Source organism: Polypterus senegalus, chromosome 5 (genome assembly GCF_016835505.1).
Source record: "Polypterus senegalus isolate Bchr_013 chromosome 5, ASM1683550v1, whole genome shotgun sequence".
NCBI classification, from domain to species: Eukaryota; Metazoa; Chordata; class Cladistia; order Polypteriformes; family Polypteridae; genus Polypterus; species Polypterus senegalus.
In genome coordinates this window covers 127,410,891-127,432,663 of record NC_053158.1, presented here as the reverse complement: position 1 = coordinate 127,432,663, position 21,773 = coordinate 127,410,891, and the positions used below count along the sequence as shown (strand labels likewise).

Sequence of the window (21,773 nt, the reverse complement as noted above, 5' to 3'; positions counted from 1 at the left end):
TCATATGTCATTTTAGTGTTCACATTCTGCTATACCAGTAACATTGATGTGCTTTTTTCTGCTTTGAATACCATGGCAGGCAGTGCAACCCCTCCAAGATTTGAGTTTGACACCTCCCACAGAACAAATTTAGAATCACTAGTTAACTTTGGCACTATTGTTTGCTAACTGTTTTGATGTATATGTGCTACTTTTTGCTCAGGATTACCCCACCTTCTAGGGCGAAGTAAAAACAAATAAAAAAAAAAAAAACAGATCGGTTTTTGAAAACATTGGATCATTCTTTGCCCATTGACTGAATTTCAAGGATGTGTTAGCCTTGCAGAAAGGCAGTGTTAATTTAGTTTAACTACATAAACCGATGTGCTTACAAAGCCCTGCATATAAGGCTTTCAAAGTCCTGCATATAAGAAGCAGCACTTTGGATTGCACTGCAAAATTTACATGTCAATTTAAAAGAGGAAAAGATACATCTTAATGTGTTTTATCCACATTTATATTTTCAAAATACTGTTATGATAAAATACTAATTAATGCTACTCTTTCTTCCAACAATGTTAGTTCAAAAGCTTTCTTCACAAATAAAGTGTATTTCAGAAAAAATGGTGGTTTGGAAATTCCCAAAGTATGTTAACCCAGCAAATTGTCAGAGACTTTTTTCAAGCAAAAACCTGACGGCAGAATGCGATGAATCAATTTTGGTTTGCTGCTACCATCTACTGGCAGTAAGTTGTTTTAAAATTAGAAACCTTCAGCAGCTGTAGTCTTGCAGTGGTTACAGTGGGACAATTATATGTGTTCTATATGTAAAGATGGTCATATGTATACAATATTTGTAAGAAGATAGATTTTAAAAAACACAACATGTTTCATACAGCATTTGTATGTTTTCATCTCACATATCAATTAGGTTAAGTGTGCATTTATATATTTGTGGGTACTTTTATGTGTGCTAAAGTATAACTACATAAATATTTGCAAACTCTGTTTTCTGTTCTGTACAAAGTACTTTTTCAAATAACAATCTTAAATATTACTGCATTCCTCACATTCTCCTGGTGTCCTAATATCTTTGTATCTAATTTTCTAAACAACTTCAGAACTATAATCATTGCACAAGGTCAATTCTTATGAAGATGATCAGAAATAAAAAGCTGTTTTCATTATGTGCTGTAAGTTCCATCTTAATTCTTATTTTTAAATGAAAAGTCAGTGAAGTTCTATGTCAGAGTACATCTAAAGGGCAAGATTTATTACAGTGATAAAAAATTTAGACAAGAAATTTAGAGACACATCATTTCACCTTGCATTAAAACTTACATTTTTAATTAAATAACTGTATAAGGTGCATTTTATTAATAAGATTTACAGTTGATGAATTTACTTTAAGCAAGTAATACAAACACATACAGAGGAGTGTATGAGATGCTTTACTTCTTTGTGATGGTGGTGGTTGAAGTGATATGGTTGAAGTCTTCATAGTGGAATTGCTTCCTGATGGAGATTGCATTCTTTGTGGGGCACTTCATAGAACTCTAGCTGTACAAACCTCTTTTTGTGGAAATAGGTTGTGGCTGATGGTATTATTGTTTATCTTTAACTAATAGGCTAGGTGTTTAGTCTTACTTGCACATAAACATGATCATTTAAACCTCTTACTATATTTAGAACTCTTACATGCAACAGTGTTTTAGCATAGATAGATAGACAGATAGATAGAACACACACACGCACGCATACGCGCACAAACGAACTGTATTTGTGCCCAAGGGGAAATTTGCCTTTTTAGAGAAGCTCAAGAAATAAATAGTATAAGGTAGCCCCAGTAGCATTTCTTGATTCGCTTTTACTGAATAATTTCTTGGCCAAAATTACTCAGTGCTCAATATCGTTTTAATTTTTTCCTTTGCTTCTACTTCCTGCGGATCCAGAGTGTGTCTCACAACTGAGCCTGTCCTTTTTATTAGCTTGTTGATTCGGTGGGCCTCTCTTGAAATGATGTTACCAGCCCAGCCCACCACTGCATAGAAAATCACACTGATCATCACAGAGTTTTAGAAGTTGTGAAGAATATCATTAACCATATTAAAAGAACACAGTCTCCTAAGAAAAAGAAGCCTACTATGACCTTTCTTATATAGTTCCCCTGTGTTATGAGACAAGTCCAGCTTTTCATTGACATGGACCCCTAAATACTTGTAGGAGTGCACTACCTTTACATCCACTCCCTGAAGAGTGACCGGACAAAGAGGCTGTGTGGTGCTGTGAAAGTCAATAACTAATTCCTTGGTTTTGCAGATGTTAGGTTTGCAGACAAGTCTTATCCCCCTTATTTATATACCCCATAAGTTCAAAGTCATCTGAGAATTTCTGCAAGTGACGTGACCTGGTGTTATATTTATAGTCAGGGGTGTACAGAAACACAGTGTCCATTATCCGTATCCATTATCCTGGACACCTTAGGCTCATCCACTTTGATATCTCTAAGCTCATCCGTTCACTGGGATGGCTGGATGGTATTGAAGAAACTGGAGAAATCAAAGAGCATTATCCTCATAGTGCTGGCAACTACTTATGCAGCATCTTTAAAAATTGTAAAGCTTTGAATAATTATTTTAACATGAAATTTAATACAAGTTTTGTAGGTCTTTTTATAGCTATTTATTGATCCTTATCTTTTATGTGCTTAGTCCTGTACAGTTTATGGATAGCTGGAACACAGGGTCCAAAAAAAAAAAATTAACTCTAGATGAATGTCAGGCTACATGGATACATTTACACATGGGCTGTTGGAGTGAATTCCATAAGTAGAATATAATGATAGTTTGTTAAGGTACTAACTGACAATCAAATATGTAAGGATTGCAACTTGTTTTACAATATGCTTATTTGAGAGTTTTCAAAACTTGTGTGCTTCTGGGCAGAGTTATAGGATTTTTCATTGGTCATCTGATATACTCACCTCACTTCCAAGAACAGCTAAATCATGTTTTAAGGTGAATAGATTCTGTTAAGTTAGTGTTTGTTAGTCTGCATTTAAATTAGTGCTGTAAAATTACAGTTTGTCAAGTATTAATTTTTGTTGTTGAATGAAAAAGTTCTTTTGGCAGTTTAATTTAAAGAAATGTAATAATATTTTGATGTCCTTTATAAAGCTGTTATACCTATGACTCTGAACTGTGTTTTTTTATATATTTTATTTTATTGAAATCAAAAAATATTCCAAATATGCAAGTCAAGTTTAACAAAACTGGTTTGAAACAAATCGACCCCCACCCATGAGTAAGAGGTCTAGGTCAGCAGAGTAGTAATTTAATAATAGTAAAAATATGTAAATAAATAAATAAATACAGTTAGGTCCATAAATATTTGGACAGAGACAACTTTTCTCTAATTTTGGTTCTGTACATTACCACAATGAATTTTAAATGAAACAGCTCAGATGCAGCCGAAGTGCAGACTTTCAGCTTTTATTCAGTTGGTTGAAGAAAAAGATTGCATAAAAATGTGAGGGAACTAAAGTATTTGTTTTAACACAATCCCTTCATTTCAGGGGCTCAAAAGTAATTGGACAATTGACTCATACTCAAAACTCAAAGGTCCACAAAAAAACAGTAACTGAAAGCCGCTGCAGTAAAGGCCTGGCAGAGCATTAAAAAGGAGGAAACCCAGCATCTGGTGATGTCCATGAGTTCAAGACTTCAGGCTGTCATTGCCAGCAAAGGGTTTTCAACCAAGTATTAGAAAGGAACATTTTATTTCCAGTTATTTAATTTGTCCAATTACTTTTGAGCCCCTGAAATAAAGGCATTGTGTTAAAAAAATCCTTTAGTTCCCTCACATTTTTATGCAATCTTTTTGTTCAACCCACTGAATTAAAGCTTAAAGTCTGAACTTCAACTGCATCTGAGTTGTTTCATTTAAAATTCATTGTGGTAACGTACAGAACCAAAATTAGAAAAAAGTTGTCTCTGTCCAAATATTTATGGACCTAACTGTATTTATTTATTTATTTACATATTTCTACTATTATTAAATTCAGATCCTGCCAGGTTTTGAAAAAGTTTTGTACAGATCCTCTAAGAGAGAATTATATTTTTCCAATTTTAGATAATATAATTATCTAGTTATAATATAATTATAATTAGTTATCCACTGACTTAAAAGTGGTGAGATAAGATTTTTTCAGTTGAGCAAGATAAGTCTTAGGATTACGGCCACACCAGTGTGAACGCACCCAATCTCGTCTGATTTTAGACTCTAAACTGTATTAAATGGATCTAAGACGTAATAGTGGATGGTTGCATATTTGGTTACTTGATATGTTTTCATACATTACATTTCACATAATCTGCCAAAGTTTTCAAATTGCATATCAATTTAATATTAAATACATGCAATAACTTATGTACAATATAATGTGTATAACTGTGAAGCAAGGTATTTCTACTTTTTGCACTTACATTTGTTTTGACAGCTGTAGAACACTTCACATATGGTCTATAAAGCACAATGCATCATTCAGGCTAGAGTTGAGGTAAACTTTGTTTCTGAGGGTGTCAATTTTGTTTGTTGAAGAAGACTTACACTGCAGTGACAACTTATTACTCTTTGTATTTATTTTACTTACATTCCTGCAGCAAGTAGGTTGGGTATGCCCAAATGTCATGCTTTGAAAATAAAGTACTCTTAAAACTTTTATCCGTCTATACTTTTGGACATAGCAGATTTCTCCTTTTGATAGAAAAGAACATGCGGTAATAACTTGCATTAGACTTTTAAGCTGTTTTGCAGGTTATCTTTATTAGGTCACAGTTAACAACCAATGCATCATTTTAAAGTTTTGTCCTTAAAAATATTTCATGATTTCCATCATTTTTTTTAATTTCTGATCTGCCTGTCTTCATCAATCAATTCACTTTAAAAGAGGACTATTGGCAGCAACTTAGTGACCTGTTTTAATTCCAAACACCCATAAAGTAACTTTTTCTGCTTCTCTGGTTTTATCTGCAGCAGTGATGACCTTTGTGTTGTGTTTGTGTTTTCTCTCCATGTTTCTATTAGTTGATCCCAATTCCACTTACAGTTCCAAGACTTGCTAGGTCAAGTGACTATTCAGATTGTACCCTGCAGTATATTTGAATCATCTCTGTTTCTTGGTACTTCATTGTGCCCATTGATTTGGGCGTTGTCTGTGGGTCACTGACCAGGAAAACAGACATATTAAAATTCATAGATATTTGAATATTATAAACCACCTTTATATTCTTAAATACAGATTAGTGTCCTTAGAATTCTTGAAATTCAATGTTTTCCTTTATGCTTAGGTTGTTTTATGTTTTGCTAGTTATATGACCCGATAGTTCTCCCTTCAATCCTTAATCTTCTTTTGATGAAAAAACTGGTTCAACCAAATTCTGCATCTAATACAGCTTCCAGTACAGCTTCACAATCAAAACAGTGAACTATTGAAACTCTAAAAAAAATGTAATAATTTGCATCTAGTTATAGTGTAAATAACTAGTAATTTTTTTTTTATCAGGAATTATTCATAATATGAAATTGCCCCCAAGAATCACTCATTCAGGTTTCTTTTGCCTGTTACAGAGTTGATATTGAAGACCAAACAGTGCCTTTCAAGAACCCTAGTCAGTATCATTGCCCAATGTGCTCAAGCATTTTTCAAAATCAACATCAACTGGATTTGCACAACAGTCAAGAGCATCAAGTGAGAATGAAAAAGATTAAAAGAAGAAGCATTTTCAAGATCTCTGAAGAAGGCAGACCATGTCTAGGCTCAGGATCACACAAGAGAGGAAACTTAGAAAAAGATGTAATGTGTCACCTATGCAGCAGGTATGTTCTTGCTCCACTTTTTTTATTGCAAGCTAATCAATATAAAATCAATATACTGTCACAAATATACTTTTTAGTCTTTATATTTTATTGGGATAAAAACATAAAATTTTAAGTCAAAAATGAGCTTCATTGGATTTCCCAAACAAGGTACTAAGTTTGATTTGGGAGTAAATTAGTTTATATTAATTTAATTAATTTTCTGAAGTTGCTTATTTCAGTACGCATTTGAAGTTGATATAATTTTAGTAGTTTTTCTAAGGTTGTTTATGATTTAAAATAAGCACTTTATACAAATACACAATGATAGTTAACAGTAACAGTTGAATATGTCTATATACACCTTTGTAGGCTGTATCTTTAAATATTTATAAGTATTTCAGAAAGGATGCTTAACACTAAATGAAAATGTTTATAGTCTTGGATTATATTTGTCTAAATAAAGTAAACAGACTTTTTGTCTTCATAAAAATATAATCGGCTGCTTCCTCTTTTGAACATTTTGCTGCCAGGGTAGGATCTAGAGCCTTGCTCCACTAGAACTGGATTCAGAGAATGGAGGAATGGGCATACATACTTTAGTCAGTTATTGATCAACTAGAGTAAAGCCCACTTAGACTTAACGTTGACTTCAAAAATTTTGTGTCCTATGCTCTCTTTGTGCATTGATTGCACTTGTGCTAGACATGAAAACATAGGCTCACTCAAGAAACATTTGTGTGAAATGATTCATTGCTATCCACACCAATTCAATTCAACATTAAAAGCACACAGAAATAGTCAAATGTGCACAAATTCATAGTGAGATATCGCCAAGATCCTGCACAAAGATAAAAGTTTGTGCAGACATAAAAGGAAATGGCTACAAGATCGATATGTAAAGGTAAAGAAAAGACTTTTGGTGAAAGCCATGGGATTCTGCAACTACGCAGAACTATGCAGTATCCTCTTAGTCCCATGCACTGAATGCTTGCACTATAAACAGACCAGTGTGCTCATCCTCTGTGCATGACAATGTCTGCAGCTTTCTGCAGCTATCTGCATCTGAGTATAAATGGCCCTTAATGTAAAACAGGGAGGGTATGGTTTTCCCAAAATAATGGATAAAACAAAACTAGTTAAAACATGATTTAAAATATAGAAGAAAGTTTTAGGAGACATGGAGTGCTAACTTTCTGTAAAGTCATCAAACACATAGGAAAGGCAGTTAAGTATACAGTATACTAAATGGTGGGTAGTTAATTAACTGAAGCTTCTTTTGACATTTTGTAAAAAATTGTAAGGTTGGTTTTGGATGGCAGAACTAAAAGCAAAGAACAGTCAGCTGTGCACATTTCGAATCTGTTTAGCTTTTTTAAACTGGATAGACTAATCCTTATAACAGAAAGGATAAAGAAGGGATGGGAAAGAAAGCAAACTTGCAGTAAGAAATCAATGAAAAAAGAAGCTAGTCAATAACAGAGAAGCAGTTTTCAAACCTTATGGCAAGTGTGGTTCAGTGTATTAAGCACATGTATCACAGTAAACACCACATGGGTGTTAATTGGGTAGTAATGAATTTCAGTTTTTCATGTCTTATTGTTTATGACAGATTATTTTCTTTTCTGCTGAAGAAGATATAAAAATACCTATTTAGGTATATAATTTCAGTTTTTTTTAATACAAACAAATACTGTAACACCTTTGTTTACCTTTATAACGTTATATCTTGCCTGAAGAAGGGGCCTGAATTACCTTAAAAGCTTGCATATTGTAATATTTTTAGTTAGCCAATAAAAGGTGTCATTTTGCTTGACTTCTCACAATACAACATGCTCAAACTGCTAATCCCAGTTTAATACCAGTGAGGCACCACTGGCATCACCCTGCACGTCCATTGCAGGTCCCACTCACACATATACTAACACAGAGGCCAGTTAGCCAAATCAGCATGTCTTTGAGAATATGCAAAGAAAACTTGAGTACTTGGAGAGAACATGAAAACTGTACATGTAAAATACCTATGCATGGGATTCAAACCCAGGACACTGGATCTCTGATGTGGTAGGTTTATCTACTACACCACTGTTGCCACCCTTCTATTTATGTATGGTATATTGTTTGTTTCCTAAGAGTACATTTTTCACAATAACCAATACATTAACTTAAGGTATACCAGAATCATAGTGCAGAGTTATGTGTGGTAAGTTCTATTTTAACATTCTCTGAAGATGCACTAAGTGATAATCTTCACTTCAACCTAACACCGATATGTGGCATAAATCCATTGCAAAGTAGCACTGATATGTGGTATAAATCCATTGCAAAGCAAATTTCCACACAAAACTTTGACTTATACTGGGCCAATTTATAGTTACTGGCCAACCTAACTTATGTCTATGGTGTGTTGGGTGAAACAGAAATTTCCAAAGAAAAACCTAATAAACAGAGATTATAAAATCATCACAGATATTGATCAGGTTAAGTGGATTTTTTCATGTTGCATAGTGTATGCACATTTTGCTATCTGATGCTTGATAGTAATTCACTATGTAATTACCACAAAACCTGCCGTGACAGAAACACATATTTTAAAACATTATAATGTCAGATTTATAGTCTCCTCATTGAGTGTTTTCCTGTTTGTCTCATTTAGGTGTCTGAGCTGAAACTATCAATTATCATGTTACTTATTAAAAATGCAATGTGCAGTTATAGAGTGGCACTATGCAGATAAAAGTATCATTTTCAAATTAAAATTCCATTTTTTTGTGAATTTCTAGCAAACAAGAACTTCTGATGTTGTACTTGCTTTTAGAAAAATCAATTCACACATTTCTTTTTAAGAGGCTTCTGCTAGGTTAAATTTTGATTTTGTTTAATAATAATGTCCACTAGGGGGCAACAAAGAATAAAAATTAAAAATGTCACTGAGATAATCTTTTAATTTTGATACTAAAGTTTCATTTTTAAATAATAGAAATTTTATTTAAATTTTTTTTCCTATGTATTAGAGGCTGAAAGTATGAAGTTAGTAGCATGTCATCTTTATTTCAAAACACTGAAGCTGGTACTTTAGTTTAATAAAAATGAAATTTCAGTGTCTGTTGAGGGAATCATTTGGATGTCCAGTTCTGTTATTAATGCTTACTACATTCATGAATTAATTGCACAATATTTAATTATATATTATAGTTAACAACATTTTTATTATGTTATATTTTATTACTAGCAAAATACCTGCGCTTCGCAGCGGTGAAGTACTGCATTAAAATTTTTATTAAGAAGAAAATGAAACCTTTTTAAACAGAGGGAAAATATACCAATAATTATTTGTTAAGGATCTCTTTGTATACCATGTTGTCAGTTCGGCCCTCCGGTTGTAACATGACCAAGCTGTGCGCTGAGCTTACTCTTGAGCATGTAACTTACAGTTGGCCATGTGAACAATAATCTTGTCTCAAATCTCACAGCTTGGATTGCTGCTGTCATAATCGGTTTGAGTTTCATGGTTTGTTTCAATTACGACAGTATTTGCAGGATTTGTTGTGTTGAAGTGACATTTGGCATCTGTCAAGCGTTGTAAGCACATAACCGGTTTCATCGATAAAATCACATCCAGCTTTTGAGAGTTTAAACATTCATAAACATCAAAGTGTCCACTACTGAAATCGTCACCTGTGAATCTAAGATGTTTAAGAGGCATTGGCGGTTGTCGAAAGGTGTAAAATATTTGGCCATTTCGGTACACTTGAACAACCAAACAATTTAGCGGCAGCCATCAACTCACATGCAGAACAATGGCTGAAGAGCTTAAGCATTTCACTCTTATAGTGCTCCTGTGTGGTATAATTATCTCCTGTACCGTCATCAGTCCACACCTTGAACCTGTCCCAGTCATTCAATACATAAGACACAAAGGCAGGTGCCATCTCCGGGCATGGAAACCACTCGGTAAGTGACAGATCTTTGATAGATGGTGATCACCTCGATAGACATATTAATGGGGGTACGGTTGGAACAATAAAGGAAATGGGTAACTGAACAATGTAAAGTAAGTCTAAAATACCTACAAAATAACTATAATCGTAATAAATAAACAATAAAACAGCAGAAAAGCCGGGGATTAAATAAAAAGGCTGTAGTTATCAGCAGGGAGACGTGAATCCCGTGGTGAAGCAAGGAAGGGAATGTAGAGACCGAAACGACGGACGGCCTTATATAGGCAGGCAGCCAACAACGTGGGAGGCGTTGGGATGGGGGACCCAACGCTGCCTCAAACGGTGACTGAGCAGCAGGCTATGGATGTATATATGTACGTAAGTAGGATTCAGCTAGCGTTGGGAACCCGCATACCAAATTTCTTGAAGATGGGCCCATAAGTAACAAAGTTACTTAAAGTTCAATATTGTGGCTGAGAGTGGCATCATACCACCGAAATAAGTACGTACATTGGTTTCGGTTAGCGCAGGGAAGCCGCCTACCAAATTTCGTGAAGATGGGGCCATAAATAAGAAAGTTCAACCTGGCGGATGTTGTTGACCATTATGACCGTTACGTGTAGAATTTCGAAATGAAACTTGCTTAACTTTTGTAAGTAAACTGTAAGGAATGAGCCTGCCAAGTTTCAGCCTTCTACCTACACGGGAAGTTGGAGAATTAGTGACGTTGGAAAGTTCAATATGGAGGCCGACAGTGGCATCATACCACCGAAATAAGTATGTACATCAGTTTTGGTTAGCGCAGGGAAGCCGCCTACCAAATTTTGTGAAGATGGGGCCATAAATAAGAAAGTTCAACATGGCGGACATTGTCGACCGTTATGACCATTAAGTGTAGAATTTCGAAATGAAACCTGCTTAACTTTTGTAAGTAAGCTGTAAGGAATAAGCCTGCCAAATTTCAGCCTTCTACCTACACTGGAAGTTGGAGAATTAGTGATGAGTCAGTGAGTGAGAGAGTCAGTCAGTGAGGGCTTTGTCTTTTATTAGTATAGATGAAAAGTTTGTTTAGCTTTTACTCGGCAGAAAAATTCAGGGGATGACAACAGGTTTGGACATTTTTCAAATTTTGTATGCATTCGTGCAAGCAAATTTAATTGACTGATCTTATTGCGTGGATGTCTGTATGGATGGCTCTGCTGCCATGACAGGCAAGCGTAGTGGAGTCGTTGCATTAATAAAGACCAGAGCTGCACTGTATGCTTGACAGAGAAACACTTGTCGCTAAAAGGTTGTAGGACGATTTGCAACAAGTACTTCAAGAGATTGTTAAAGTTGTAAATAGTATCAAAGCATCCCCTTAAACACAAGCTGTTTGCCAAACTGTGCAGTGACATGGGCACCAATTTTGAAAGCCTTCTGCTGAATTCTGACATCCGGTGGCTGTCTTGCAGGCCAGTTTTACAACAAGTGTTTGATCTCCGCGAAGAGCTGTGTATTTTTTCTCTTGTATGAAAACTCCCAGTTTGCTAGCTCTTATGACAACCAGTTGTGAGTTCTGAAGCTTGAATATTTGGCCAACATATTTCAACTTTTAAGTACATTAATTAGAGCATTTAGGGAAATGATCACAGCATACTTAATTTGCAAGATAAAGTTTGTGCATTTATAGAAAAAAGTCAGACTTGGGGAGAAAAAGCTAAATGAAGGAAATACTTTAATGTTCCCATTCCTTCACCAGGAACTAGGAATATACAATGCACTGTCTTTTGCATTGTAAATACTGAAAACCAAAAACAGAGCATGTCTAAATGTGGAAAATGATTTGACATTGTCCCTAAGCCAGCTGCAACCCAGTGTGGAAAAACTGTGGAAGAACATCCAAGCCCAAAGGTCTCACTAGGCTTAGGGTGAGGTTAAGTTATTTATTCATTATGAACAGTCTGTTTTTTCCATAGTAAAAGTGCCTTGTTTTATATAGTTTTGTTACATGCTCTTAACAGGTAGTAGGTCTGTATAGCAGTTAATTATAGACATGTGGGATATGTCAGATTTTGGATGGTGATAGGTAGGGGATCCTCAGCCTAATGTAAATCTATTAGGGAAGCATTTGCAAGATAACGGTTGGGAACTCCTACTCTGTATATCAGATTTCAGGTTCAGATCACAATGTCATCTGCATACATTTTCAGATGACTTTGTTTTTATGGGCTGTATCATTGGGAGGCAGGAGGATGAATGAGGAAAGGTGGTGAACAGATATCTGGAGTGGTGTGAACTTAACCATTTACAGCTAAACGTCACTAAGACTAAGGAACTGGCCATGGATTATAGGAAGCAGGTGAAGCCCTCTCCACCCCTGTCATCATAAGTGGAAATGATGTGGAGGTGGTTGAGGATTATACATACTTGTGTGTATACATTGGCAACAGAATTGATTGGTCCAGGAACACATATGCTGCTTTTAAAGGGGATCAGGTCCTTGAACATCTACAGGAACATGTTGTACGTGCCCTGTCATTCTCTAGTGGCCAGAATTGTCTCCCAAGCAGTGGTGTGCTGGACAGCAACGTGAAGGCAACTGATGCCAATAGAATGGACAAGCTGGCTAAGTTCTGATAGTTGAACTTGAGACTCTAGTGAATGTGTCTGAGAGAAGAATGTTGAGGAAACTGCTGCATTGTGAAAAAACCCTTTTACTTCCAGCATGGCTCCTTGTGGAACATCGAAGCATGTGCAGCAAAAGATTTACTGCCTCCAGGTGCAGAACTGAATTCCATTGGAGATGCTTTTTCCCTGTGGCCATTAAACTTCATAACTCATCCACTTTCAGGGGGGCATCTAGAAACCTTTAACAATAACATTTCATTCATGTTCAATAATCTAAGTTTTCAGTTGGTAAATTTTTATTCTCCCTCTCCCATTAACTACTTTCATCTGTTGTTATTATTTGTATTTTTATTATTAAAACTTTTTTCCTTCCTTGGTTATCTTTTACCCCTGCACTCAATTTAATTTAATAATTTAATTTAATTTAATTAATGACAATTTAATTCTATCCTGTGTCTTTTCCTTTGTTGCACTAAGTATATTGAATACTCAAGAATTTTCCTCTGGATAAATTAAGGTCCGTCTTATCTTGTCTTGTCTTACCCTGCCCTGCCTTGCCTTTCCTTATCTTTCCATACCTTAACCTATCTTACCTTATTTTATCTTATCTTACCTTATCCTGTCTTACCTTATTTTATCTTACCTTACCTTAGCCTATCTTACCTTATTTTATCTTATCTCACCATTAAGTTGGAAGTCTACTTGAACAGCTAATTTGCAGCAATCATGTAAGATGTAATGTATATATGTAATTAATGTTTGTCTAATCTACTGTGTTAATTTAAGCTCCTGCTAACATTTACATGCAGCATCTGACAGACAAGCCTGATGTATAGTTGGAAAGTATGTGGGAATAGGAGTTACTGCTGATATCTGGCTTTATTAATGCAGATTGTTTTAACTGTAATGCATTTAGATATGTTTTTAATAAAATAGCATGGGGTAGGGTCATGGTTTACTTGTAAGCCTATTTGTTTTATTTGTAAACATGTAATTAATCAAGGGCATATTGCAGTCTCTATTGGTGTGTTAATTTAATTGAAAATACTGTTTACAGTTCTTTCTACATTTATTTTTTCTATCTAGAAATTAGCGGTTTTTTTAACTTTCTAAAGAATTTAGCAAAATATTACAGCTTCTGCTTGCAGACAGTTTTTGTAGTTATTGTAAAGATATTTAGCAATAACCATTGATAAATCAAAAGCTTGATAATGAAGCCATAGGTGTGGAAGAAAGTGAATTAGCACCTTTTTTGCAGTCATTGCTTTTTTGCATTGTTGTCTGCCGTTTGTTAATTTTAGAGGAAACAGTTCAGAAGTAATAAAGGAAACACTTTATTAGCAAAAATGTTGTTTTATTAAATTAGAAGACAATTAAGAAGGACTATGAATTAATTTATTTCTGTTAAAAACCATGACAAAAATAATTTGACATATGTATGTATTTGTACTTGTGGTGCGTCATAGTCCAGACAGCAGGTCAACATCACTCAGTATTCTAAATTTCTCTAGTATTCTAATCATTTCTGTACACTGCCTAAAAGTAGAAAGTGAAGAGTCCTTCTCTTAAACATTCATTGAAAGTTTCGAATCCCCTTTGTGTATTTAAATGCAAGATTAATGTATACTTCCAGATAAGTTCATTTTTATTTTTAAACTGTGAATTTAATATACAGTTAGGTCCATAAATATTTGGACAGAGACAACTTTTTTCTAATTTTGGTTCTGTACATTACCACAATGAATTTTAAATGAAACAACTCGGATGCAGTTCAAGTGCAGACTTTCAGCTTTAATTCAGTGGGGTAAACAAAACGATTGCATAAAAATGTGAGGCAACTAAAGCATTTTTTTTAACACAATCCCTTCATTTCAGAGGCTCAAAAGTAATTGGACAATTGACTCAAAGGCTATTTCATGGGCAGGTGTGAGCAAGTCCATCGTTATGTCATTATCCATTAAGGAGATAAAAGGCCTGGAGTTGATTTGAGGTGTTGTGCTTGCATGTGGAAGATTTTGCTGTGAGCACACAACATGCAGTCAAAGGAGCTCTCCATTCATGTGAAAGAAGCCATACTTAAGCTGCGAAAACAGAAAAAACCCATCAAAGAAATTGCTACAATATTACGCGTGGCAAAATCTACAGTTTGGTACACCCTGAGAAAATAAGCAAGCACTGGTGAACTCCGCAACGGAAAAAGACCTGGGGCCTCATGTATAACGCCGTGCGTAGAACTCGCACTATAACATGGTGTAAGCACAAAAGCCGAAATGTGCTTACGCACAGAAAAATCCAGATGCAGGAATCTGTGCGTACTCCAACTTCCACGTTCTTCCGCTACATAAATCCCGATCAGCGTGAAAACTAATGCTCGTGCACACGCTTTATGTAACGCCCCAACTCCTCCCAGAATTATGCCTCTTTGAATATGCAAATGAATATAAATCGCCCTTAAACTCAGCCTTCTGTGAAAAGACAATGGGAAAAGCACGGGGGAAAATATAAGAATTTCAGCGAATACCAAGTGGAGGCAAAGGAAAAACATACTATTTGTTCAAATAAACCGTGGTATAATCAACAAAAGGAAGTTGATCGAGTGACATAGCGTGTTGGAGAAACTTGAAAGCTCACGTTCACAAAATCGCACAGTGCCGGAAATAAAAAAGAAGTCACATATCAAAGTCGCCGTGAAAAGCCGAGTTGTAGTCCACTGTCTGAGTGTCATATGAAAGCTTATTAGGGTACAGAGAAAAAAAGGCAGACAGTGGGGAAAAAGCATGAAATGTCAACTTCAATCTCGACATTTCCACTTTAATCACGTAGTTTATTTTGTCATTAAAGTAGAACATCATAAACTTCATCTTAAAATCGTTTAATTAACCAGTTTCTCAAATCACATCGTAATTAAAGTAGCACGTTAAATGCTTTGTTTTGTATTTGATCTTCTATGTGCCTATGTGTGTGAATCACTACTTGCTTCTTAAACCGGCTCTCTTCCTCCAACTGGACACAGAATCCATTACATTTGTGATATTACAGCTCTCTGAATAACTAAAATACTGAGATGTATACGTGATATCATTTTCATGATGATAGGAGTTAAAGCACGTTATTAAACATGTGTTTCACTTCGATGAAATAATTTATTGCAGCAGTACTCAGGGGCTGCTCTAGGCTTGTGTTGGCACTGGGCAGAGGAAGAATCGGTGGCTCCTTCGCCCGCCAATGTCAGTAAGTAGCTTATGCACGGTGGATGGCCACGTCCGTTGCGGACACTGCATAGCCGCCTCGTGCTCATGACACAAGCATTTAACTTTTGCTGAAATTTGTCGCTGCGTTTTTAGCTGTGTTGTTATTTTCTCTTTCTGTTTTATATTCAATATATATTGGCGTAGCCGTCACTGCAGTCAGTGCTTTTCTTTCCCCAAGTAACCAATCGCCACACAATCAGCTCTGTAATAGAAGTTAAGCCATCTGTAAGCTTAGCACCGATTCTTCAAAACGTTTAAAGAACATTGAAATATCTTCGTAGTACATGTTTAATTATTCTATCCTTAACGACACTCCCAGTGAAGAATATAGATTATTTAAATGAAGTTAAAGTTTTATCTGTATAATTTAACAAACATATTTTGCTGCATTTCACCTTAAAAATGATATCGTCATCATATATAAATACAGTACGCGCTTTATAAAGTGGCTCAGGTTGTGCGATATTATAACTATAGTGCAAGTTTACAGTGGGGTGATTGTATTTATAAGTACAAACAGTTCTACAAGGTGCAATTGATTGAGTGCATTTAAAGTTCTTGGGATGAAACTGTTTCTGAACCGCGAGGTCTGTACAGGAAAGGCTTTAAAATGTTTTGCAGTGGCTGAAACAGCGTGTCCTTGAAGCTGTATACCGATAATTCTCTTTCCGATCAGCTGCTGCTGTGATTCACACTCAGATACAGTGATATAAATACTAGAGTGGTGCAGTGAGAGTAATATGGAAAAAGATGATCTGCTGTGGCAACTTCAAATGGGAGGAGCTGACAGAAGAAGAAGAAGAAGAAGGAGAAGTGAGAGTAACAACACTAAAGCAGTTATGGTATTTGGAATGCTATGGCTGTTCCCTGGACCATTATATTGTTACAAGTTAATTACAATCAGATGCGTTACACTAATAAACAATATGCGGTTAGTTTCAGTGTATTTATAAAGCCGCGTCATGAAAATAATGAGTAATCACACAGGAACAGTACCAATGCTTTGACGCTGGGTGCTGCCAGTCTGCAAAACTGAGTGGAGAACTTGCGTACGACAAGGCATGAGGTACCGTGGAACAGTGCGTGGCTTTACGCCAAGTGTAGGTTTTATACATCGCAATTTGAACGTGGAAAAGTTCTTACGCAACATTTCTGTGCGTACGCACCGTTTATACATGAGGCCCCTGGACGTCCACAGAAGACAACAGTGGTGGATGATCGCAGAATCATTTCTACATTGAAGAGAAACCCCTTCACAACAGCCAACCAAGTGAACAACACTCTCCAGGGGGTAGGCTTATCAATATCCAAGTCTACCATAAAGAGAAGACTGCATGAAAGTAAATACAGAGGGTGCACTGCAAAGTGCAAGCCACTCTTAAGCCTCAAGAATAGAAAGGCTAGATTGGACTTTGCTAAAGAACATCTAAAAAAGCCAGCACAGTTCTGGAAAAAACATTCTGTGGACAGATGAAACCAAGATTAACCTCTACCAGAATGATGGCAAGAAAAAAGTATGGAGAAGGTGTTTAACAGCTCATTATCCAAAGCATACCACATCATCTGTAAAACACGGTGGAGGCAGTATGATGGCTTGGGCGTGCATGGCTGCCAGTGGCACTGGGACACTAGTGTTTAATGATGATGTGACGCAGGACAGAAGCAGCTGAATGAATTCTGAGGTGTTCAGAGACATACTGTCTGCTCAAATCCAGCTAAATGCAGTCAAATTGATTGGGTGGCGTTTCAAGATACAGATGAACAATGACCCAAAACATATAGCCAAAGCAACCCAGGAGTTTATTAAAGCAAAGAAGTGAAAAATTCTTGAATGGCCTAGTCAATCACCTGATCTTAACCCAATTGAGCATGCATTTCACTTGTTGAAGACTAAACTCCGGACAGAAAGGCCCACAAACAGGCAGCAACTGAAAGCCGCTGCAGTAAAGGCATGGCAGAGCATTAAAAAGGAGGAAACCCAGCATCTGGTGATGTCCATGAGTTCAAAACTTCAGGCTGTCATTGCCAGCAAAGGGTTTTCAACCAAGTATTAGAAATAAACATTTTATTTCCAGTTATTTAATTTGTCCAATTACTTTTCAGCCCCTGAAATGAAGGGATTATGTTAATAAAATGCTTTAGTTGCCTTACATTTTTATGCAATCATTTTGTTCACCCTACTGAATTAAAGCTGAAAGTCTGAACTTCAACTGCATCTGAGTTGTTTCATTTAAAATTCATTGTGGTAATGTACAGAACCAAAATTAGAAAAACGTTGTCTCTGTCCAAATATTTGTGGACCTAACTGTATCTCAAGCAAAACCTGTTATAGTAAATCGGTTACTCTATCCAAAAGGTTTACCAAGAAGTCAAAGAATGTAGCATGCAAACAGATTTCAGCCAGCTGGGTGTAAAGTTGTGCATGTTAAAAAAAGGTACAAGAATAATCTTTTAACATTAGCTATCCTTTAGAAGTATAAACATTCTAAGCCTTGCCAAACCACTGATAGCCTTCTTATTCACTTTTTACTTGCTCTCAGCTAATTAGTAAAACCCTGTTATGCCATGAAACAAGTTAGTCAGAGACAGCTCAGAAGTTACTTTGAGTTTTTGCCAACTCTGGGTTAGAGAGAAAGGTAGTGTGATTCATAATGGCTAACATGGTACAAATCCCTAGTACTATTTCTGTAGAGAAAGATCTGTGCGAATGAAAGACTAAACAACAAGCACAGTGAAAATTTCCCTTTACATATGTTTACTCTATATTATCACATATTTAATGAGTAGTAGTGGTTTGTACTGTTATCTTCATTTGTGTCATGTTTAGATCTAGGTCCTGCCTTGAATCAGTTCTTGTTGGGAAGCTTTCAAACTCTGAATGACCTTGAGTGGGAAAAGAAAAGTTTTTGATGAATATTCCTTCTCAGGGTTATACTTCACTTCAAAGGTTTTGAAAGACATATTTTTTAAATATCAGTGTATGGCATTATGTATCAATAGAAATTATTTACTATATAGCATACCATGTTATTCATTGGTCACATTTTATTTCATCATCCATTTATAATATAGCAATAAATTTTAAAACCCTCACAGATTGGTGTGCAAGCTGCTAGCCCTGGGACTCCCGTATTCCACCTGTATATGGATTAAAGACTTCCTGACAGACCGCACACAAAGGGTTAGGGTGGGCCCTCACATCTCCTCGGCCATCAGCATCAGCACCGGCTCTCCTCAGGGCTGTGTGCTGAGCCCCCTGCTTTTCACGCTGTACACACATGACTGCACCCCCGCCCACCACAGCAACACCATTGTCAAATTTGCAGACAACACCACTGTGGTGGGGCTCATCTCTGGGGAGGATGAGTCCGCCTACAGGGACGAAGTGGAGCAGCTGACAGCATGGTGCATTGACAACAACCTGCTCCTGAACACAATTAAGACCAAGGAGCTCGTTGTAGACTTCAGGAAAAAGAAAATGGACATCAAACCACTTTACATCAGAGGAGACTGTGTGGAGAGGGTGTCAGACTTCCGCTTCCTGGGAGTCCACATCATGGAAGACCTGTCCTGGGGTGTGAACACAGCTGAACTGACGAAGAAGGCTCAGCAAAGAATTTATTTACTGAGAGTCCTCAGGAAAAATAACATCCCCCGAAAACTGCTAGTGTCCTTCTATTGCTGCTCTATTGAGAGTATCCTGTGCTACTGCCTCTGCGTGTGGTTTTCCAGCTGCACAACACCGCACAGGAAAACACTTCAGCGGAATGTAAAGACTGCCAAGCAGATCATTGGCTGTTCTTTACCCTCTCTGGATGAACTGCACAGCTCTTGCTGCCTCAGGAAAGCGAAAAACATCTTAAAAGACTCCTCACACCTCATGACATGTTCCAACTGTTGCCATCAAGGAAAAGATATAGGAGCATCAAAACAAAGACTAATAGACTGAATAACAGTTTCTGCCCTGTTGCTATTACGGCACTGAATGTCACCTAATCACCTCCAGTGCAGCAGTGCAATAGTGCAATAGATGACATCTTGTGCAATAGTGTTTCATGTGCGATTAAGGTCTTATGCGTTCTACCTTATTTCTTCTTATCCTTTCTTATCCTTTTGTAATTATATTTATTTATATTTTGACACAACAGGGACTGCACCTAATTTCGTTGTATTTGTTACAATGTCAATAAAATATTCTGATTCGATTCTGAACCATTGTAAAATCATAACAAATGTCATATACATGCTGTAAAAGGAGATGCTAAACTGATCTTGATATTGTTCACTCTGGCATGTCATCTATGAAGTTCTCATTTATATATGTCAGTCAACTGTATAAGCACAAATGCATTTTTTTTAGTTTTAACATAAAGTTTTTTTAAGTTATACAGTTCAGTAAAATAGTCTAAAATAATGTAATTAAAGCAAAATGTCTGGCAAAACATTTTATGTACCAACATGTACTTTACTAAAGCAATTTTTATGTATTTTAATTTTTTATTTTCTTATCTGTATTTGTCATTTTAATGTGTCAGAATCCGAAATCCAGTTAATAGAAATTAGCATTTCAACTTTTTCATAATATTTCAGAACTCAATTTTTCCAGTAGCTGCAGAAAATACTGTTCCATGATAGAGTATGGGAATTATGGAGAGTAGTCTACAATGTTTACAAAATGGCAATGTTAATTGTTATCTGTTTTCTATATTATTGATTACACATTGAAAAATAGACATATAACAATATACTCAAACCTTCTTAATTTGGCTCAGTGTTGCTGGGCATCAGAGCCTATACCAGCAGCACTGAGTGCAAAGCAGGAGTTGAATTTGGACAGAGTCACCTCATAGACATGCTCACTTAGGGCCAGTCTTGAATCAAGCACCTAGGGAAAAATGTACAAAGTCTTTGTGAGTAACATCAAGTCATCCAGAATTCAGGCCCAATATACTGCATCTTCAAGGCACTATTTACTGAATATATGTGCCACCCAAAAAGAATTCAATTTCTTATTTCATGCTGGCATGAATTTAAATTGTTCTACTTCTGAAATAAGTGTATTTTTAAAAAAATTTGGATCCCCATATTTTAAGATATACTTCCTCAAGCTTGGATGATTACTGACCAACTATTTCATAACCAATGTGCTTTTTTCTTCCAGAAAGTTTTCCTCCAAATTGGCTTTGCAAAGGCATATGGGAATCCACAGTGGTGTGAAGCCCTATGAATGTCAAGACTGTGATTACAAAACCAGGCTGAAAGCATCTCTAATTCAACACAAGCGCATCCATACAGGTAGGCAAGAATTACTTCACAAGAATGCGATTTTGTCTGTGTGATTGATAAGTACTTTGTAATAAGATCCTTTCAGATTTTACATTAAACAAAAAAATCAGTTTTGATTTCTGTTGCAGTTGCAGGCCATTACCTTATTAATAAATACTCATCCATCCATTCACTTATCCTGTCATAAGGTTTAAAGGAGCTGAAGCAGCAATGGATAAAGGACTTAATGGGATGCCAGTGCATTTCAGGGCAAAGTCATATATAACATTTAACAATTTGAAGTTTCATATACAATATAATGACCTGCTGAATTTTATGTTATTTCCATTTGGGACTTATTCTCCAATGTACCACTTTCACGAGGAGCTCTCTTTAAATCATAGACATGACAAAGAATGAGTTGAAACTTTGCTGTGCATTGTTGTGCATTTCTACCTCTCTTACTCTCTTTCTCTCTCTCACTCTTGTTCAAGTTCTTACTTGGGCCATTTCAGATGCTGATAGAAAGTCCTCAGCTGGTGTCTGTCTTTTATTTTCCACCTTGCTAGATCTCTCTAACAATATCCTTTTAAGCATACTTAATAATTGTGATGCCCAAGCTCTGTTTGGTGAAAGAGATATGTTCTTGGAGAACCTGTCCAAATGCCATTTCATGTTAGTTTTCCAACAGGGAGGTTGGTGCAATTTAATCTTAAATTGCCCCTACAGTGATCATATCACTCTGTTGAACTATATTAAGAGAAATTTTATGAAGATTATCCGGAAAACCACTATAGTTACCCACATAATTAAGTGGCAGCGGAGAACTCCCTATCTGTTATAGGTGTGTCTGTTTACTTTATTGTGATTT

The 21,773-nt window shown here is 36.2% G+C and overlaps 1 protein-coding gene across 1 annotated transcript in view; it reads left to right on the top strand.

The window, feature by feature from the left end:
* si:dkey-154p10.3 (zinc finger protein 2) overlaps window positions 1–21,773 on the top strand; it is an 85,330-nt gene that overhangs the window by 51,381 nt on the left and 12,176 nt on the right. Inside the window, exons 5-6 of the mRNA XM_039753327.1 lie at window positions 5,608–5,856; window positions 20,799–20,932. Coding sequence (XP_039609261.1) covers window positions 5,608–5,856; window positions 20,799–20,932 — 383 coding nt within the window. The remainder of the gene's footprint in view (window positions 1–5,607; window positions 5,857–20,798; window positions 20,933–21,773) is intronic.